The 22,569-nt window shown below is 41.9% G+C and overlaps 2 protein-coding genes across 3 annotated transcripts in view; one reads left to right on the top strand and one right to left on the bottom strand.

Annotated features, from left to right (window-relative positions):
• Positions 1 to 13,411, top strand: part of bach2a (BTB and CNC homology 1, basic leucine zipper transcription factor 2a) — a 46,263-nt gene extending 32,852 nt beyond the window's left edge. The window contains exons 3-5 of one of the 2 annotated variants that reach the window (XM_037542296.1): positions 2,474 to 3,886; positions 10,481 to 10,687; positions 11,877 to 13,411. In XM_037542296.1, the coding sequence (XP_037398193.1) occupies positions 2,474 to 3,886; positions 10,481 to 10,687; positions 11,877 to 12,293 (2,037 nt within the window). In that variant the 3' untranslated portion in view covers positions 12,294 to 13,411. The remainder of the gene's footprint in view (positions 1 to 2,473; positions 3,887 to 10,480; positions 10,688 to 11,876) is intronic. The other variant, XM_017711278.2, reaches the window with a different exon arrangement.
• Positions 13,412 to 17,459: 4,048 nt separating this feature from the next.
• gja10a (gap junction protein alpha 10 a) lies at positions 17,460 to 19,503 on the bottom strand. Its single transcript, XM_017711265.2, has 2 exons — positions 19,244 to 19,503; positions 17,460 to 18,954 (listed from the first exon to the last, which is right to left on the bottom strand). Exon 2 carries the CDS (start codon positions 18,930 to 18,932, stop codon positions 17,460 to 17,462), a length of 1,473 nt encoding a protein of 490 aa, XP_017566754.2. The 5' UTR covers positions 18,933 to 18,954; positions 19,244 to 19,503.
• Between the last annotated feature and the right edge of the window lie 3,066 nt (positions 19,504 to 22,569).

Here is a 22,569-nt window from a genome sequence, read left to right as displayed (position 1 = left end):
ATGGTCAGTGCTCCTCCCCGGGGCGCTGTCTTCACTCCTCCTCTCCGACCAGCCTACGGTTCCCATTGGCTGTCATTATAATCACCGTGTTAAATTCACTTGTTGACACCTCTATGCTTCGTCTGACAAGGACCAATTTTACGACTTCTCCTTAATGGCTTTTTTAATTATTTAAGAGTTACAACCTGTTCCTGCTCGCTGCTCCTCTATCTCCTCACCAAAAGCTAGCTTGCTTTTAATAAAAAGCTAGGGGCAGTCGTGGGCTGGAGGTTAGGGAACCGGCCCTGTGACTGGAAGGTTGCCGGTTCGATCCCCTTGGCTGACAGTCCATGACTGAAGTGCCCTTGGGCAAGACACCTAACCCCTAATTGCTCCCCAGGCACCACGGATAGGGCTGCCCACTGCTCCGGGCAAGTGTGCTCACTGCACCCTAGTGTGTGTGTGTGTGTATGTGGGTGTTTCACTGCACGGATGGGTTAAATGCAGAGGTCTAATTTCACAGAGTGCAAATACAGAGACGAATGGTTCTGAATTCTATTCTGAAAAGACTATTTCTTACAGCTCATATCTGCTCATCTCTCAAGGCATTCTAAGCAGTGCCTGGCACCGACACCTCTTGCCTAGAAGCATTAGGCCTAACTTTCCTACCTAAGGCAGCCTGGGCCTTAGTTACAATGACTCTGTACTCCAGTTTAATTAATAATTCCGCAAACCTTTTATTAATGATAACTCAAAGATATATTTTATCAACAAATCCCTACAGTACAGCCCCGTTCCTCAGCTTGTGTTTGTGGATTTGGTCACTTGATGCTCAAATGTGGCTGTATTGAATACGCGTCTGCAGCATAACTACATTGTTCTCAGAAATAATACACAAAGTGTTCATTTAAAGGGCAGCACCACTGGAATGGCAGGAAAACGGTACTTAATCTGAGTGTTGACAAATCACTAGATAAAAAAAGGGCTTAAAAAGAAGCTTAAAATTATCAGGTACAGCTCCAAAAGTCGGCATGTACATTTACACAGTTGACCTAAGATTAAATTTTTTTCCCTTATGATTTTTAAAAAAAATCCTGTTTCATATTTGCTCTGAATATGTGAAACAACCCATCACAAAACCAATTTTCAACATTTGAGAAACCATTTTTAATATAGATCAATATTTTAGGATGTGTATAAATGTGTATAAATCAGAGATATGTTTACTCTTATCGTTAACATTTTACTGCATTTAAAATATGCGTATTATTTATTTAATTCATTTGTCACAGACATTTAGGTCACTGGTGTTATCAGGACTCTTATTCTACAATTTAACAGTGTTTTCAGCTCCATTAAGCTGCCTCTTTGGGCCTAGTCTCGTCAGAGAGGAAGTGTCTCAAAGCCTGAGAAGGCGAGTCACACTCACTCACTATGTGTTTTATGTGCTTTAATGGCTGCATAATTAAAATTTTGTCAAAATAATCCCATAAAATGTATTTTTATCACTGATTTTAAATAGTTGCAGCCAATTTACAAAATTAACCAATTTAAACCAATCAATTTAACCAGAATGTCACTGGAGTTACACCACAATCATACAACACCATTGACTGTAAAATAAGCCTTGAATTAAGCTCTTTTTTGTGTATGTGATAATAGATGTTAATTAAGATTATTTAGTTTTAGAACAAAAGAAATGAATTTGTTTAAAAAATTCCCACTCCAAATGGAGAACGACCCATGTGTGATGAGGTGCACCCAATACAGATGTTATGCGCCGGTCTGAGTAGATCCGACACAGCAGTGCTGCTGGAGTTTTTAAACACCTCAGTGTCGCTGCTGGACTGAGAACAGTCCACCAACCAAAAATATCCAGCCAACAGCGTCCTGTGGGCAGCGTCCTGTGACCACTGATGAAGGACTAGAGGACGACCAACACAAACTGTGCAGCAGCAGATGAGCTGTCGTCTCTGACTTTACATCTACAAGGTGGACCGACAAGGTAGGAGTGTCTAATAGAGTGGACAGTGAGTGGACACAGTGTTTAAAAACTCCAGCAGCACTGCTGTGTCTGATCCACTCGTACCAGCACAACATACATTAACACACCATCACCACGTCAGTGCTGAGAATGACCCACCACCCACATAGTACCTGCTTTGTGAGGGTCCATGGGGGTCCTGACCACTGAAGAACAGGGTAACAGAGTATCAGAGAAACAGATGGACTACAGTCTGTAACTGTAGAACTACAGAGTGCAGCTATACAGTAAGTGGAGCTGATTAAAGGGACAATGAGCACAGAAACAAGGAGGTGGTCACGATGTTATGCCTGATTGACGTATGCTACAGAATGGCACATCACTTCACAGCTCTGTGTTATGGTTGTTAGGGCAGCACGGAGAAGTTTGCTGTTTTTACTTTTTAGTCAGTTGTTTAGTTGTAAGCAAAGCATCTCTGGTGACTTTGTTTGTGTTTTTATGTGTCCTTAGATCACAATGAGAGGGTTTGCGCCGCTCTTGCAGTTTGCCTACACCGCCAAGCTGCTGCTCAGCCAGGAGAACATCCACGATGTGATGTGCTGCGCTGAGTTCCTGGGCATCCACAACCTGGAAGACTCCTGCTTGCTGTTCCTGAAGGCGCAGATGAGCAGCAAGGGTGAGGAACAACCCAAATCACCACAAACACCAGCTTACGAGGAGGAGAGGGGGCAGAGCAGATTTCTGAATGTCCCTGTGTCCCACACAAAGCATAGTCCCACATCCCTCAGCAGTTCTGTCGACCCAGAGAGATTACTATCCACCAACAGCCTGCATCGGTCAGATGTGCATGAAACCAACGATTTCCCCTGTTATCCCAAATACAGGAAGCACCAGCAGGCCTATGCTAAGCACAATGCCACGCGCACTTCATCACACAGCAGTACCTCAAGCCTAGCCGGCTCGCTCCAAGACACCATCACCAGCAGTGATGCCCAGGGCCTGGATATGTCCCGAGTGAAGGCAGAACCAAGCACAGGAGAAGAAAGACTGGCGTTCGACTTCTCTGAAGCAGAGCAGTGTAATGCAGACAGGATGGAGATGGACACCGAGATCGACTTTAGTGACCAACTCCTCAGTTCTACGCCAGCCGAAGTGCCAGGCAGTCGGACGTCACCCCTGTGCCTGCGTTCCCTGGTCAAACACAGCCTTATCCCTCCGCTCTGCAGTTTTTCGGCAGACTCTTCCTCGCTCAGAAGCAACCAGCAGTTTTCCAGTGCACTTTTTCCTGCTCAGAACCACCATCTAGCTCAGGGTGACTTTAAAAAGGACTATCAGGCCTTTATTGGAGGGCTCGCGGTGAACTCTTCAAAGCAGTCCTGTGGATTCCCAGCTTTGAAGTCTCTCTCCTGTGAAAGAATCTATAAGCAGGACCTTGAGCACGAGATGGATCGCAGGAGCGTCATTTTCTCACAGCCGGCACATTCCAACCCAGACGAGTCATCTCTGGAGCCAGATGCACCAAAAGGCCTGTGGACAGGCTCTAGTCGTTCCTTGCCCTGCTCTCAGACGCTCTCTCCTACTTCCGGACCTTCAGAACCCTCGTTGCCGGCCCGCCGAAGGCCAAAGAGGAGCTGCCCGGTGCCCATTAGAGTGTGTCCCCGCTCCACCCGTACCGAGACTTTCCCCAGGACATCTAGCTCGTGCTCTTCCTACTCATATGCGGAGGATGGCAGCGTGAGTTCCCCGTCCAGCCTGCCACAGTTCGAGCTGTCCTCATCCTCACCCTGCTCCGGCCTGGCTCTAGACGGGAGACCCAAGGTGAAGTGTGAGAAATTGTATGACTCAAACTCAAGCGACGAGTCTGGCTCTTTCTCAGAGGGAGACAGCGAATCGTGCCACACCAAAGAGCCACATAGACTTGAGGTTGGTAATCTCACCATTTTCTCTTTCTTTTACTCGCTTGGTGGCTGGAAAGCATTGCAAAGGTTTCCTAATTGCGCTCCCAGAGATGTACTGCCCTGCAGAATTAGTTTCAAATATTCACATACTGCTGAAGACCTCGATTAGTTATGTTAGATTAAATTTGGAACCTAACTCTCCAGAACCAGAGAACCAGAACCAGTGCTAGAGTGGAAAACATCCTTGCCCCACACTTGGCCAATGAAAGATTTGATCCTCTATCCCGTCAGCAAAACCACTGCTATACCAGTAAAGCCCAAAGCATGCTCACTCTCCAACAAGCACAAACATTGGGTTGGTGGGTTATACCTGCTTGTGATTGTTAGGACCCTCTGGATCAACTTTGTGTCTTGGGAGAAATAGTGCAGTGCTTGTGGTGGGCCGAGGGCCAAAGAAGCAACGATAAACAAATAAAGAAAGTAGAGGTTTCATATGCAAAGGTAATGTATTTCAATATATTTTCCAAATATGTCAAGTTTGTCATATACAGTATCTCACAAAAGTGAGTGCACCTCTCACATTTCTGCGAATATTTTATTCTATCTTTTCATGGGACGACACTATAGAGATGAAACTTGGATATAACTTAAAGTGGTCAGGGTGCAGCGTCTATAGCAGTGCAGATTTACACCAGGGAGGGGCGACGACACAGTTGGGCACAATTTTAGACCTGTTCACTGTCAGGTGGACTCGCTTTTATGAGATACTGTATGTCCATAAATATTTAAAATATATATTATGTACATAATAAAGGTATTATTATTATTATTATTATTATTATTATTATTATTATTGTGTAAATATATTATGTAAAAAAGACACTTAATCAGTATTTATATATTTCAGTATCTCGACATATATAGGCATATATGTAAATATGAAAAAATGGCACTGTTAAATATACTCAGCACATATATTTTAAAATATCACACACGTGGTGCACATATTATTAAAATAAAAAAAAACAAAACAAATAAATAATTTGGATTTCAGTCCCGCATGTGAAAGTGTCCCAAATCGGAATTGAAAATGTCAGATTCGGTGTGTTTTTGCTGTTCACACTGACACACAGACACACGTCTGTGTCTCATGTGAAGAGAAGATCGGATTTGGGTCACTTTTGCCTGCTGTGTGAACAAAGCCTAAATGAGCTGTTGTGAGTGAGGGGTAGTTTGGTTGAGGGAGAACATTCTACAGTCTCCACACAATCATACTTGGGTTTGGCCCACCAACCCAGCAAGTAGGTTTGTTGGGGTTGCTGCAGTTTGTGTGTGGTCAGCGTGTCTGCTGAATGCATGAATGTACATGTGAAGTCTTCAGTGCAGGAATCTGATGGTGACCCCAGGTCATACGTTCTAGCTGTGGCCGTATGAGCACAGCTCGTGAGAAACGTAATTTGCCAGAAGTACTAAACCCGAGTTCACGTTGTTATAATTAGTGTAGCGTAGTGCTTTTTAACTTGTTTCCATCATTGACTGACTGCAGTTATGAAACATACACTCGAGGCCTGAGCCATGGGATCCTGGAGTAGTCCTGAGCGTTGCCATGGTGATGGCACTGAGCCATTCTCCTCTCTCTCTCTCTCTCTCTCTCTCTCTGTGTGTGTGTGTGTGTGTGTGTGTGTGTGTGTGTGTGTGTGTGTGTGTCTGTGTGTGTGTGAAAGTCATCATTCGGCAGTAAGCTCTTTCTTGCTCACTCTTGCTTTGTTGAGTTATCACCAGTGTTGGTTGGTTGGCTGTTTTACTTCTGTTCGGAGAAAATTTTCCAGCAAAAAAACTAATCATTTCATAATAATAATGCAAAGAATAAATGCAAATAACATGAATACAAACAGCAGTAATGTATGTCAATGTGTCTGTTTAACCATTTTCAGGTATTTAGGTATCATCCAATACATAGTTTCTCTATTAAATCCTTCTTGAAATCGAATCAGATGCTCCTGAAGGAATTGAACTAATTCATGTGATGGCTGGGGAACCAAACTTGAGCTCTTCTAGTTCACATTAATTTTTTAAGCAGTACATTCTTGTTTATTTGTATTGTCTGATGCTGTTATAGTGTTTTTGCAAGTGAAAAGATGCTTACTGCTAAACTGCTTACTGCTGAGCAAGACTTTCAAAAGAGGACTTTTGCACAGTACTGTAGTCACTGATGCAGATTGTGGGGGGGTGGGGGGTGGGGGGGGGTATAAGGATGATGAGGGTAACTGTAGGCACGATTTTTTGTATAGTTTGTTCAAATTGCTGTATGTAAGCCATGGCCTTGTGACGTTGGTCCCCCCCCCCATTGAAATTTTTGATACAGTTAGATTGTACCAAATTATTATTTTTATTTATTTGTTTATTTGTTTGTTAATACAAACAAATACACAGAATATGCAAAGAGACTGAATGAGCTATTTATAGATTTGTGGAATATAGACAATAAAAACAATACACCAGTTCTTTCTTTCGAAAATGTAGCTTGTGAAATATATTATGATTAAAAACACTGTCCTTTTTATTAGATATTAATATAATGTAATATATATGTATTGTATGTATGTATGTATGTGTGTGTATATATATGTATATATATATATGCTGCTGCCAATCCCAGCGGTCATCGGGCAGAAGGCAGGATATACCCTGGACCCAGTTCGCCAGTCCATCGCAGGGCAGACAGACATACACAATCACACCCACTCACACCCAGGGGCAATTTAGCATGAAATAAATATTAATATAGTTGATTAGAATTGATTTTAGCATTTAAAATTGTGTGCAAGTTTGGGGGATTTATGTAATATATGGATATATGGGTGTAAATGTGTAATTGCACACACTATGCATAACCTCGGACCCCTTCCCCGAGCGGATGAATCTGATGATTGCAGGAGAATTTAGCTCACTCAAAACGTGGTGTAGGACATGTCTTGTGAGACATGTGACTGAATTATCTGCTATTGTTATCATATCTTCATCAGTGTAATGTTGGCTTTACATTCGAGCTGGACCTCTTTTTGAGCCTCATGTGTGATGTTCGCACATGAAGACGTGTTAATACATACAGCATGGTCTGAGAACTCAACCCACAGCATCTGCCTTTTAGATAATCTACTTCTTTCATAGTGCGGCTTTAATCGCCCCCTTTAGATTTACGCACGTCTACATTTATACTCTCCTGCTGTGTGACACGCCCATCAAATACTCAAGTACTAGTTATTTCACTGCTGCTTTATTTATCCCTCTGCAGGGTCCAGGTCAGTTTAGCTCTGTGTGCTTATATTGTCAATGGAATTGCATTAGACTCGATTTGCTCTCCTCTCTTCCACGCAGGGATAACATTCATCTTACTGCGTCTCTCTCGCTTCCCGCTGTCTGTCAGGCCCACAAAGCTGTTCTCCCTGCTGGAGGTGTTAGGCCATCTAGCTGGCATCTGCAGGTCCCCAGACGCAGAACTGGGCCAGACGCTGGCGGGCTCCCGGCTCACGATGTGGGCCGCTTCACCTCACTGCCTAACAGATGAGCCCTACTTTCCGGCGCTGGACCCCCTCTTAGAGAAATGACCTGACTGCTGTTCAGAGAGAGCGCAAAAAAATGGGATGTTGGACGCCGCTGGAAGCCCCAATCTGTCGTTGTAGCCTTATTACAGGGCTCTCTGTGGCGGAGCAGCTAAATATAGAGCTCCGTCTTGCACAGAACAAGCGCTGGTGCAAGGTCAGGAGTGAGGGAGAGACTGTGAGGGAGAGAGAGAGAGAGATGCAGACTGAAAGAGACAGAGCTGTCCTCTCAGCTTACCACAGTGCACCTTAATGCTCTCATTCCGTAGAGCTTTAAGTCAGGTCTCGTTCAGGCCTGAACAGTCCTGTGATGCTTTAGGTTCTTGGCTATAGGCATTAACATGGGTTAATTTACATATACAGTCATACGCAAAAGTTTAAACACCATCTTAGTTTTTATTTATTGTAGTTTTTGTTTAAATAAGGGAACACATGCTCTACAGAGAACACACTTCTGCACATTTTAACGCACAATTACTGTTCATTTACTGAATTTAATATGTTAGATCACACACACACACACACACACACACACACACACACACACACACACACCTTCTAAGCCGCTTCTCCTTCTGGGTCGGGGGGGTGCTGGAGCCTATCCCAGCTGTCGTCGGGCAGAAGGCAGGACACACCCTGGCCAGGTCGCCAGTCCATTGCAGGGCAGACGGACACGTTCACTCACACCTAGGGGCAATTCAGCACGTCTAAACGGCTTGACTGCATGTGTTTGGATTGCGAGAGGAAACCCATGCAGACACTGGGAGAACATGCAGCCTCCACACAGAAGGGACCCTGGTCACCCGGCCGGGGATATATTAGAACGGAAGTAATCAAATATGCTCTGCGCAGATGATATTGCACATATTACATTTTATGCTATTACCTTAAGCTCCGTAAATAAAAACTGTGCATTAAAATTTGCAGGGAAGTTTGATATTTAACTGCATTCTCTGTAGAGAATGTGTTCAGTGAAATATGCCGTTTGACTGAGCGTGTTTTGCTTACGACTGTATTAATAATATATTATGTTTCATATCACTTTCATAAGAGAAATAATGTTTTTTCCGCTGAATACAGCTGAAATTGTTCTCAGAAACTCCTCATATGTAAATTAGTTACAAATGAATATACAGCGTTTTTGGAATAAAACTATTAAATAGCTTATTAATGCAGCCTAATAAATACAAAATGATTCAGAAAACTCAAAGTTTGCGCTGATTATTACTCTAGCGGTAGATGAGATGCGCTTAGCGGAGGAAGTGAGGCGGTAGTTTGGGGACAAAATGCTATATTGGCTATAACATTCACTAAACACATTAGAGAGTCCTTGAATGATCTGAAAACGGATTAGATTATGTTATATTACATTATGTAAGAGTATAAACTCTTCTCTTTGTGTATTGGAACCCATTAGTGCGTGTAAGAGCAGCGCACCTAATGTGAGCATTAAACAAAGACCCCTAAGTGGGGCAGGTGTGCAATCAAATGTTCCCCTTTATTATCAAGACTGAGCGAATGAAAAGCTTTGTTACCGTAAAGGAGTAGAAGTCAGACTGTAGCACCATCTAGTGGTCAACCATGATCAAATCATATCCATTAACTGTGAAGTAGGTCATTTCTTTTTAACCCATGAAAAGGGAAATTCCACCAAATTTCCAAAATGTATGCATAATTCAGTCCAGATGTAAACAAAATCACAGATTCATTGACTGACATTACACTCAGATGTCTTTACATTGGTGGTGATGGGAACCAGGGGTCGTCATGACTACAACACAAATATAGACATTTTCTTTACTGTCCAAAACCACCAGTGGACCTACACGTGTCTGCTGAGCTTTTACTTGGAATGCTGATGATGGTAAAATAGTGTGAATCTGGAGAAAAGGCTTTTCTTTTGGGACCGTTTTGCCTCACAGCGCCCAGAATGTGTCCCTGGACTAAATTAAATGGACTCATCAAAGTATCATAAAACAGTGTATCAGACATCAGGCTGCAGGTTTTTATGTAATAACCTTCTTTCTTTTTTATAAAAAAAATGACATTTTAAACCAAAATCATCTCAAAACTTCTGTAAAACAACACAGAAGCCAACACATGAAGGAGCCTTTAGAGGCATTAAACTCCTGAGACGTCTGGTTCCTATCACCACCACTGTGAACAGTTCTGACTCCAAGTTTATCTGGGATGGTGTGTTTTTGTGTCAAACTATTCTGTCTAGCTTTGTTTTGTGAGGGTCTACACTTCAGTTCCTCGTTCTTAAAGAAAGTACAGTTCCATAGCAGTTATTGAGTAATAAATCTTAATAATAATTGAATAAGCTTGCAGTGTAATGGGTTAATCACAGATACAGTGCAAATCCGGGTGTGCACCTTTCTCCAGACGTCCAGTGGATTCTTATGCAGTTAATCCAGTGAGTTTGATATTGTATGAAGTGTTTAGCTGTATGAAGTGTGTCTTGCTGTAATGGCTCTATGGCTGGGCAATGTGAATATAATTATCATTATCCTGATAAATCACATTGCATTATGTCACAGATACGCTTTTCTGAGCATATTGAGGATATTGACCGTACTTAAACACTTCCCGACTGCGTGTTTGATCACAGAGAAAGCATAATGAGTCCAGTTTAACTGGATTTAGTAGAGCAGTGTGTGAAATGTTGAATATGAATCACTGGATTCACAATTTTTAATGACATCTTTTAATTGTGGCACCACATTTTCTCACCAGATGTCAGAAAAAAATAAATATTGTGCCGTAAGTAATTCATTTTTATCCAAGGACAACTGCTGCCACATGCAGGCTGTGATCAGCTTTTGCCCAGCATTTAATTAAAAAAAAAACCTTGAGTTTGTTTAAATATAGATGCTTCTTTACTGTCACTCCAGTACTAATACTTCCCCTTTCAGCGCTCCTGTACTTCTCCCTCTCCGGTCATGATGGTTTTACCCAAACGTTTCGTGCATGATGTCCTGTAAAGCATGTAATGAGATGGAGCTGCACTCTTGCAGGTGAGGCTGCCTTTTCCAGTCGATCAGATCACAGATCTTCCACGGAACGACTTCCAGCTGCTGATCAAGATGCACAAGCTGACGTCAGAACAGCTGGAGTTCGTTCATGACCTGAGACGAAAGAGTAAGAACCGGATCGCCGCCCAGCGCTGCCGCAAGAGGAAACTGGACTGCATCAAAAACCTGGAGTGTGAGATCCACAAACTGGTGAGTGGTTCCTGTACCACTGATCATGTTCCGCGAGTTCATGCGTTCCGTACGGTTCCGTGAGCTTCAGAATCTTTACTGTGCTTAACACTGTGTGTGTTTGTTCTGATTTAAGCTCACAAAAGCTCCATGTTTCACTTTTCAAAACTGAAATGGTAAATTATATTTCTTTTCTTTTTTTCCTGAGCATGAGGTCGAGGTCTTTAGAAAATTCTTATTCCGTCTAAATCACTTAGATGTATGTATACAAATGGGCTATATTATTATTATTATTATTGTTATTATTATTATTATTATTATTACATATAGATATTTACATATTGTCACTGTCCAACGTTTCCCCCAACATCATTAGAGTGCTGCCTGCTGACCTTTACATTGTGTGAATATTTCATGATGAATGGACCAATAGAAAACTCTATTTACATTAACCTACATTAAAAGTAAATGTTGAGCTTTATGTCTTCTCTAGTGTAGAGTTACTATTTTGGAAATACATGTTTTCATTGGACAGCAACATTGAAAATACAATATATATATAATAGCTTCTTACATTTATAAAATCTATATTTTCACGTATAGATACTCACACATACATGTAATACATACATATACACAAGCATATAGATGCATGCATTATATATATATATATATATATAACACAATGTAAAGAGCAATTTTTTTATTTTCCAGTTATGTCAAAATCTGAGAAACGACAAAAGTGGAGATACGAGGTTTTCTTCTGACAGCCCCGATATACATATAATACATATTTGGATGTAATAATACATAACAATAATACCCATAATACCAATAATAATAATAATGAATACCAATAATACACACACACACACACACACACACACACACACAAGGGATATATACTTGTTATGCAAAAATGCATGTTGGCCTTTATATTCTGTATAAAATTTATGAAGGATGGACCAAAATAAATGGCCAAAAATTGCTTGATCCATTCACTTACATTGAAAGTACAGTATGTTGTTCCCTTCTCCTGTAAAGTTACCATTTTGGAGATACGAGGTTTTGTCCTGACAACTGCGATATATATATATATAATACGTAAGAGTTCTGATCAGCAGCAGCAGCAGTATTAATAGTGTTACTGCTGTTATTTATAGGTACTTTCTATTACTAGTATTTTTATACTTCGCTGTTTCTCTTGGAGCAGGTGTGTGAGAAGCAGAAGCTGCTGACTGAGAGGAACCAGCTGAAGGCGTGTATGGGGGAACTGTGGGAGAACTTCTCCTTCTTGTCTCAGGAGGTGTCCAGAGAGGAGAAATTGAGTCCAGAGCAGAACTGGCTTTTATTTGACCAACATCCAAGCCGGGCCTCATCTAGCCCAATCCACATAGACCTCACGGTGTCGTCCAGCCCCAGCAGCGTAGACCTTACCCTGCCATCCCACCGCAGCCTGCCCCCTTCACCGAGCCCCGCCAAGAGCCAGCATCCGCACGAAATCTCACCCACGAGGCCACAGCTGGACACCTCTGCCTCCATAAAGACCCCCCTCCAGATCAGCAGCCCCACAGTGACTGTAGCTTTGTGCCAGGAAATGACTGACAAGTGCACAACAGACGCATAACCGCAGGAAAGTCTGAGAGAAAGGTTTCGTTCTAAAGAAATGTGTTTTAGCTCTTGTTTGGGTGTTTTTACAGCATTAGGGAGTGCACTGTTCTGTAAGTTGTCCACTGTGTTGTGGTGATGTGGTTCCTAAGGTATCTTATTAAGACAAGATATCTAAAAAATATATTTTTTCCACTTTATTTTTCCGTTTCAGCACAGTTTTCTTCTGTCTTCAGCTCTCAGATTAATCTCAGGAATCTCTATGAATGTTTTCTGATCTTTTAAGGAAGGAGGCCTTTTTTTTTTTTTGGTTCAAACAGACTTCAAACGCAAGCACGTCGTGATATTTTTGGGGGAGTTTTCTGTACTTTTGCTGCACCGACTCATTTGTTTTCCTTCCTTGCTTGCGGTAGGAGGAAGAGACGAAGGCAAAAGGAATGAGAGAGAGCGAGAAGAAAGGAGAGAATAATGAGGAAAGAGGTCTGCATAGTCAAACAGATGATCCGGTTCGGTCGCAGCGCAGGAAACCCTCGAAACGATCAGCATCAGGTCGACAGAGGCAGAGCAGAAGCTCTTTCGCTTTTGATAATTTCTAATATCTTTTCTCACTTACTGCATTACCGGTCGGTCCGATTGGCACCCTTGCGTGTTTTTTTTAGTCCGGATTTTTTCTCCTGACCCAGGTTTTGCCACGTTACGCCAGTTTATTTTCATTTGTTTGACTTTTTTCCCTTTTTAATCGTGCAGACCTCGTCCACACTCGAAGATGCAGTAGGTCTTGGTTATTGAGTGCTGCTACAGAATAGAAAGCAATTTCTCTGACATCCACAAATGAGCTGCTTCAGGGACACAGACAGCAAAGACCTCTCCATTGAAAACCGTGCTGATACTGTAGATTTTGGCAGCTCTCACCTACACAAGGAACTCCACGGTTCTGTATGCTCTCAGGGGTTGATTCAAAATCTACCTGCGGAGAGGGAAATCTTGCCGTCGTGAAATTGGCCACGGTTGCTTATTTAACACTTCGCCTCCGGTCTGCCGTGACATTTATAAGCATTAATCTGGTGAAATGTTGCTGCTCCGTCATACGGAGCCCCGCTGGTGACCTCCTGTATAAATAAAAATAATGCATTGCCATGGCTTATTAACGCGTGGGACCGAGATCCTAATCTGTGGCCACGACTTAGTAAGGCGTGGGAATGAGATGATTAAGTCATGGCCATGACTTAGTAAGGCCTGGCAACAAGATCGTGGCCACGCATTAGGATCTCGGTCCCACGCTTTACTAAGTTGTGGCCTTGCATTATTTTTATTTATACAGGAGGTCACCAGCGGGGCTCCGTCCCATCACGCAAAGTGAAGCAGAGTTTAATCTCAGCCCCTTGAATTAAAACATGACCATGGCAAGTTGCTGATATTGGAGTTAGTTTGGCACATTTGTGCTGTCAATCACCGTTTATTGCATATTCTTTCATTTAACAAAGCTGCCGTTCATAAGTTTGGAATCACCGTTTTACATAATAAAAGACCTAATTGTAATTTAAAAAGCTGCTGAACTTTTTAAAACGAATATCCAAAATGCCTCACCATCCAAAAGCTGAGGCTGATCAGGTCGCTATAAATGGCAGTTGTGGGAGGAAATCTCGATATAGAGATGATTTCATTTTGTTATTTAGTAATTTCCCATCTTAGTGTTCTCAAAATACATTAAAGGGTCCATAGCGTGGAAAAAAATGCTCACTGTTTGAGAAGTTTGACGCTGTACGTTAACACCCCGTTTCAAAACGTTACGGTCACTCCATACAGCTCATAAACCGAAACTAAACTTAAAAAAAAAAAAAAAAAAGCCTGTTTTGAACTCATGTTTTTGTGATGTCACAAAAAAAAAAAAAAGTCACATTTACCCTTGCAGCCTCCAGCAGTCACACTGAAGTTGCAAGGTCTGTTTCAGCCGGGACTTCTTTTCTGACCAAGCTTATTCACGTACAGATCTGTGCAAAAGTTTGTGCACCCCTGGTCAAGTGACTTCTTGAATAAGTGAGCACTTCCTCTACAGAGACGCATTTTAGTGCACAAATTACTGTATAATTTGCTGAATTTAACATAAAATCCAGGCATGGTTATGGCACGTTTCATATTTTACGTTGTTCCAATATGATAAATTAGGCAAAATAAATAGAAACTGTGCACCAAGTTTGCATAACAGTGCCGTATTTAAGTTCCCTGTGGAGGGAATAGATGGGGGTGTTATAACTGAGGTGCAAGTTTAACGTGGAGAGGTTATAAAATAGTCGTGTGAGCAGTATTTTTGGTACGTTAAGCCACATAAACATTGTAAATGGACATCGGGGAGAAAATTAAATAGAAGGGGCAATGTAGCCTATGAGGCCTTTACATTGTGAATAAACCGTCCGTTTACATTTTGGAGCCTAACGTTTAAATTATTGTTGAATGATATTAAAGTGGTTCCAAACTTTTGAACAGTGGTGTAGATAAAGGCTTGAATTTTACTCTTGTTGTACAAAAACTGACAATTTAATTGACTCCATCTCAGTTATTTGGGACTTTTATGAAGAGAACGAATGCAGTATTTTGAGTCTCAGGCGTTTGAGTTTAGTATAATCAGCAGAACATTCTTGCCTAAAGCTCACTGTATGGTGGTACATTTGGCTACTAAAAGCATCCTAGAATAATCTTGACTGTCCTTTTGAATGTTGACAAACACAAATGTAATTGGGCTTCTTTTTTTTTCCCCTCAACAGACTGTTGTACATCTTGATTTGCCTTAGAAGTCTCTTGTGCCAAGGTTATGATATGAACGGAGCTCGTAAAGCGGGATATTCTTTGAGTTTACATACAGCAGACAGAGTACAGCCTCAATACAGACAAATCTATATACCTCTCACATACGGTCGAGACCTGTGTGGTTTACAGCGTTTTCCGCAGATATTTTGCAGTTTCTTTTTGAGTTTTTGTATAAGTTTGTAAATACCCTGTTATTTATAGCTATTTTGTGGGGCTCTTCCAAATATCAGTCAGTTCTTTGCTCTTGATTATTAATTGAATGTTCAAAGTCGTGATTTCAGTGTTTGGATACTCACTGTTTTGCAGTTTGTTTATGGTGGAATGTTCTGACTCTTTTTGTTTTGTTTTGTTTTTTTAGAAATGAAATAAAATTGTTTAGTGAATGTGTTTGTCAAGCATATATGCGGTTACAGTTTTGCATAATTGGAAAATCCACACTTGTGTAGGGGTGGGCAACATGGTGACATGATATCGCATCAAAACATGTTAACATGATAAATGACATCGCACTTTTCTGAGTAAATCATTGGCGTCATCAGTACTTCTAGAACACCAAACAGCTGCATGCATAAAAAAATACCAAATTTTAGACCAACGACCAGCATAACTTTATAAACCACATAGTAGCTAGTCGATGATTGGATGGCAGCCCATCACTCTATTATCTTATTTATTCGTTTGATTTTACCAGTTGTTTTATTTGTTTTCTTCCTGTTTCTCTTCAATATCACGATCTATGGGTCAATGACATGATTTTCACTTTTTCAAGTCCATTCATTTCAAATAAAATAATTTAATAAATGCGTGAGACAAGTCATGTTATTCTACTAAACCTCCTTTATGTGAATACATTTTTAGTGCATACAAATAAAATTCATTTTAGGCATTTATGCCTCCCAGAGTCCACAGTTGTGGTTCGACCATCCGCCCTTGCATGCGGATTAGGTACTCTATTAAAAATGGTTGTCATATCGAACTCTAAATAAAATAGTTTGGCATGATTTTATGTTTGAAACTTTTTGAATGGCAACATGTTACGCAATAGGGCAGCTTTAAAAGTATTCAACTTCTGGTTCCCTCAAATGTTGCACAGCACGACTGAAAGCAAAGGACTTTTATTCTGACATGCTTGTACGAAAGAGTGGGTAGGGTACTGAATCATAAAGAAGACGCTAAATGATGTTGAGGGTGCAGAACCTGTGTTGGTAGCTTATTTATTTATTTATTTATTTTATTTTTTACGTTATTTTTGGAAGTCATTGGTTAGGCTGTTTTACAAAGTCAGATGGCGCGACCCTAGAAAAAACAAGAAAATAAGTTGTTATTAAAATAATATTTGTATTTTAAACTAAAAGACTTGTAAGACCTTCAAGGACAAAAGTTTATAATGGTGTCAAAGAACAAAGACCACAAAGAAAAAGTTTTACGTGTTTTAGTAGCACTAACTAAAAAAACAAAAAACAAAAAAAAACATATTTAGAAGTGTTTAAAATTAGCATTTTGAAATGCTATTTGTCATTGACCCATTTTTTTTTTTTTTTTTTTTTAAACAAAAATCTTCAAGTATTATACTTTTACATTTTGGTCATATTGCCCACCCTGACAGTTCAAGGTAGTACTGAGAAATGAAAAAAATGTGGAAATCAAAACAAAATTTATTTTGTTCATAATGGCACAAAACGTACAGTGCATCACATTTAGTGGATGTCAGCTAAGAGCCCCTATTGCTCCCCCAACACTCTGGTCTGAGGCCTTCCTGATGTGCAGTTTTCTTCTGTCTTCAGTGGTCGGCAATGGTGAAAGTTGTTCACTTTGTGATTTTACAGGTATTTTAAGGTGCTTAACATAAAAAAGAAAATGTATACAACAGCACTCCATATACCTCATCCTTGCAGAAGATTCTCCTGTGTTAGAACCACTGCTTTCCCAGCCATGCTGTGGAGAGTCACGCTAAACGTTGTTGATAACTCCGTCCGTTTAGTTCTGCTCATGCGTGGCCTGTTACATTCCTGTGGTCTTCTTCTCTCTTCCGCGCTCTCACTTCTTCATGATGGAAGAGATATCCAAGAATACGCTCTGAAAGACAAAAGAAGACCCACTTCAGTTCACAGATGAAATGTGCAAGCAAACCAATGAGGAGGCCTGTGGTGACTATACACTACAGACCTTGTTATACATCACACTTCTCCTAAGGATCTTGACTGGCTTGTTGTACAACAGCTTAGAAACATAGTGCCATATAGTAGCTTGCATCGTGAGGAAGAATGACGATATAAATGAATTATTATGCTTACAAATGATCAACAGATGTTTTTCTAAAGCTAGTCTAACAGTTGTTACTCACAGAGAACTGAATTACAACAGCTGAGGACACAAGCCTCTAAATGACCAAATCGGTAGTCATGTGTCTTTTGGCTCTACTTGCCATTGACATCCTCCGTCCCCCTGGTGGTGGGTTCATAGGAAGGTCATTGAGGGAGCCCAGCTCAGACTCAGAGCTTCTTGTGGGAGTACAAGACGGGCTGTCCGACATGCTGTCCGAGGGCATTCGGGCCATGAAACTGGCCTTCCTGGGGTTGGGGTATAGTAATTCACTGTCCGTGGAGTCCTTGCCATCGTCCACGAGATCCGGCACATGACTTGGCCTGTGCAAGGCATTGCGCAAGCAGGCCGGTATCTCTGCATGACTGGGCCTTTGGGTGAGAAGACCCTCGTGACTTTGTTGACATGAGTTTGAAGGTCTGCTGTCCCCACATGAACCGCTGCTGCTTTCTGGACGTTGGTCATTGGCATCCTCCTCAACGACATGCGGCTCCATTGGAAGCCGAAAGCGCAGGTCATGGATCATCCCTTGACTGGGCTGACGCGTTTGCCTAGGCTGCTGTGTTATGCAAGACACAGGGAGTGTGGTGTCAGCAAAGCTGTTGTGCCTTTGCCCATCAGCACAGGGATTCAGACACATGTTGGCTAAGTACAAAGGCGGAAGTTCCGTGTGCCCAGTCGGGATGAAAGTTTTCAACTGTGCGGATTTGTGTGGCGAAGAATCCGCCACTACACAGAGAGACTGGACGGTTGGTGCGAGCTTCGTCTTACACAGACTGTCTTCCTCTGTGTACTGCAGCCCAGACAGGGTCTGCTTGATTTTCCTCACCCCTAAGTGGGATATCTCCAAGAGGTTGAGGAACAGAGAGACCCCCGCTATGACAATCATGAAAACCATGAAGATGGTCTTCTCCGTGGGCCTGGAGACATAACAGTCCACGCTGTTTGGGCAAGGCACCCTCTCGCATTTGTACAAAGGATCTAGTCCAATGCCGTATAAGATATACTGCCCCACTATGAAGCCCACCTCCAGCACTGATCTGGTAAGGATATGAATGATATATGTGCGCAGTAAGGAGCCCCTCAAAGGAGCCTTCTTCACTTTCTTCTGCTCCTCCAGCTTCCGCAGTTCCCTCTCCAGTCTCTTGTGCTCCTCCAGCAAGGGTTCGGTCTCTCCTAGCTCCGCCCTCAGCTGGATTTTCCTCTGGTGTCTCTCCTTCTCGAGGGTCCTCAGCCGGTACAGGGCGTGCCCCATGTAGACCAGCGAGGGAGAGGACACGAAGATGATCTGTAGCACCCAGAAGCGGATGAGGGATATCGGGAACGCCTGGTCGTAGCAGACATTCTTGCATCCCGGCTGCTCCGTGTTGCAGATGAACTGGTCCTGCTCGTCCACCCACACATCCTCGGCCGCCACGCCAAGGACCAGCATCCGGAAGATGAACAGGATGGTCAGCCAGATCTTTCCCACGATAGTGGAGTGAATGTGGACCTCCTCTAGAATGCTGCCCAGCAGGTTCCAGTCGCCCATTTTTCACTGCCACATGTCCGTGCTACGTTAAAAGAAAGGTGTTTATTCATCATGACAAAGCAAGCTACGTTTGGTGTCTACATTCAAAAATCTTTGAGAAATTTTTGGTAGCCCTCTTCCAATCAACTACAAACCTGTCCTCTCACTATTCACAAAATTAAAGCTGCATGTCACAAAGCAGAATTTTTAATTTAAGCCAAAATGTCCTGCTGGACATTCCTTACGTTTGTCAGTAATCCTGCTTGTAAGGCACAAAAAAACAGAAAGGATGCATGCAAACTTTTGCATCAAGACAAATAGCATCAACTTACATATCAGCAGGAAGTGATCTTTGCTTTCCGCTGTTGAACGATGCGCATGTTCTCCGCAAGGAACAAAGTAATTTCGTCATTTCACAGCCATGGAGTTGTGGTAAAGGTCCTGGTATAAAAACACAGCTTCTCTCTCCGCATAACGATGGCTACAGTGAATGTTCCCCACAGTTGTTGCATGCAGAGTTCACAGGATGTGGGAATTGATCTGAAACTGCCTGGACAATGCCCCATGGCACATCTTATCAAGCAGTTGCCGAAAAGAGCAACTAACCACCCCCACCATCCCCACCACTACCACTACCACACATACATGTGAAGTCAGCCAGAGATGCCAGCCGGCCGAGTGCCCCTTTCACTATCAATGCAACATAATAGAAGATCCTGTAGTCGTTCACCTACAGCTCCTACCGGCATCCTGTCTCAAGCAATGTGCTGCCTCAAATGTAGGAAAAAAAAGCTATATCAAACTTATATAAGCATACATATCCATCATATTTGATTAATCTAATGTATAATCCATAAAGCCAGACGAGCTGGTCAATGAGTCATGTCCGATTTCATAGTTAACTGAATTGCACATCTCTCCCTGTCTGTCAAATAGGGATATCACTCCTGTCCAAAACAATGATCCCTAACTCCCACCCGCAGCGCGCTGTGGAAAAGCACAGGGCTCAGGAATGCGAACTGTCTTTATTTCATCACTTTCCCCCCGCTGATTCCTTGTTTGCGTGGGGGCCTTGCCATCTTGTTTACATTTGCCGCCTGTCAATGTCAAATGAAAGACTTTGCACCAGATTGCATCAGGCCATCTGAACCCAATCCATCAATGCCATAAAGATTTGTCTAATGCGACAAGGTTTTGAAGGAAACTTTCACATGAATGTCGTTCATTTCTTCATGTCACATCCAAACAGCCGTTTTGTGGCAAACAAAGTGAGCACTTTCGCTGCGTTAAAAGGGTACAAGAGCATCGAATTGGGCTGGCACATGCACGTGAGTGTGTTATCCTGATGTGTCCTGTGCTGGGCCTTTGAGCGCTGTACGGCAGCTCACACTACACGCTCATAAAATGACCAGCCATGCCTCGGGCTTTTAATTAGCTTTCCATCAACCTCTGACAGAGTCAATGGCGGATTGATTTGATTTTCCCTTGCAGAAGCTTGAATAGCAAATGCCAGGAGTCACATCGGGGACGCTCTATTACATAATGGGTTCATACCATACCTACTGATCTATCTGTCTCTGTTCTATGGCTGTTCACTGGATCTAATTGCTTTGATTGAAAGCAAAATCAGCTGCGAGGGCCTCTTTATTTATATAATAACGCTACAGGCCCTGTGAGCTTTTACGTTGCAGCTGAATATGTAAACAAACTTGGTCTGGGTGATTATACAGTGGACCTGCTGCTAAGAAGGCTCAGAATTCCAACTTGGAACACATTTTGCCCAACAATATCTCTCAGGAAACATTATGATCATGCTTGAAAAAGAATAATCTAGATTTTTCCTAATTACAAAAAACTATTCCCCCCCCCCCCCCCCCCCCCCCAAAACATGTTTTTTGAGGTGGCAGTCACACGTTTTCAGTCATTCTGTCAGTCTTTACTTGCAGTATTGTGTCACATAAGTCGCACAGATGATGTTATGTAAGGTTAGAAATGATGCTATGCCCATATTTTGGCTTGTATACTGGACGGCAGTTCCAGGGCAGCGCTCTCCTCCCCTGCCCCCTCTCTGATAATAGATTATTTCATGCTGATCCATGCCGATCAGTGCTGGCTCGTGCAGGCCTCATCTGCTTGTTTGCAGATAATGAGATTCCCCTCACCCGCGGATATTTACCGAACAAGATTTTAGGGTGTGAACGGCACTATGCAATGTTATCTTAAGGTGCATGTCACACTCGTGTGCAAAGGTTTAGACTCCCCTGCTTGATTTGCAATGTTTTTGCTGATTGCCTAAGCAGAAATATCTGCACATTTACTGTGTATCTCCTGAATTTAAGATTAAGATTAAGTGACCCTTATAAGTCCCACAGCGGGGAAATTTCACCTCTGCATTTAACCCATCCATGCAGTGAAACACCACATACACTCTAGCAAGCACACACACACACTAGGGGGTAGTGAGCACAGCACCCGGGGAGCAGTTGGGGGTTAGGTGTCTTGCTCAAGGACACCTCAGTCACATACTGTCAGCTCTGGGGATCAAACTGGTGACCTTCCAGTCACAAAAACTTAAACTGGAAAAATAGAATAAAATATAAAATGTGCTATATTTTCGTGCATGACACACAATTTTTTATTTAATTTAAATTAAACATTTTTTTTTTATTTTGCATGGTAAATGTGGGGACCTTCCAGTCACAGGGCCGGATCCCTCACCTCTGGCCCACGACTGCCCCACATTTACCAGGTAAAATATAAAAAATGTGACATGCACAAAATATATAGCACATTTTATATTTTATTCTGTTTCCAGTATAGTGAACTAAAGAAACAGTAAACAGAAGTTGTGCACTAATATTTGCAGAGAAATGCCATATTTCTATAAATGATGTGTAACTTATTTTCACTTAGAAAACCAACAAAACAGCGTAGACGAAACCTGTCATAGCTGGATTATGTTCACAATACCTGCATTTCTGGCGCTCAGTAATACGGTTTACGGACAGGCAGAGATTTCTCCGTGTTACTTTGCTGACTAATTTCATTTTTCCACAATAGAGCACTCAACTGGAAGGGTGGCAATGAAGTAAAGAGTGCAAGTGCTTTGAATAAATGCAGCATAAATACAAAAGCCCAATTTGCAGCAGTTTTATATTTGGGTCCTAAAATCAGGTCAAATATTATAATAGTTTTGCTTTTCAAGTTACAACACCTCCTGAAACATCTGCTGCAAATGACAGCAAAAATATAGATTTAGGCTGCAGTGAAGAGGCAGGATCAAGTGAAAGGGATGAATATCTGATTACGATCACACCTAATAAAATACTACTATTAGTGTACAACAAATAATAAGAAATATGATTTTTTCTGTGTAGTTGATTTATTAGTCAGTGGTCAATATATAAATAAAAACATAAGAATAGATAAACAAATAAATATAAATACAGTAAATGTTTCACAACACGGAGGGGAAAACAGTGAGCCACTGAGGTGCAGGGTTCTTCCGTGGTTATAGCTGCTCTGTGACTGATTTAAGAAATTCTGTCTTTCGAATTAATGGGGATTTTCTTCTTGCAGTGTGGAGTGAAGGGTGAGTGGACAGAGTCTGACTGATTTGAAGATGCTGTAGTTTAGCACCAGGGCCCTTAATGTCACT

This window comes from Pygocentrus nattereri, chromosome 10 (assembly GCF_015220715.1).
Source record: "Pygocentrus nattereri isolate fPygNat1 chromosome 10, fPygNat1.pri, whole genome shotgun sequence".
Taxonomy (NCBI): domain Eukaryota; kingdom Metazoa; phylum Chordata; class Actinopteri; order Characiformes; family Serrasalmidae; genus Pygocentrus; species Pygocentrus nattereri.
The sequence above is the reverse complement of the archived record's forward strand: the minus strand, read 5'-3'. Positions and strand labels throughout refer to the sequence as shown.

What these genes read in the sequence shown, in the direction of transcription:
- gja10a (XM_017711265.2), bottom strand. Translation starts at nt 18,932, where the DNA reads ATGGGCGACTGGAACCTGCTGGGCAGCATTCTAGAGGAGGTCCACATT.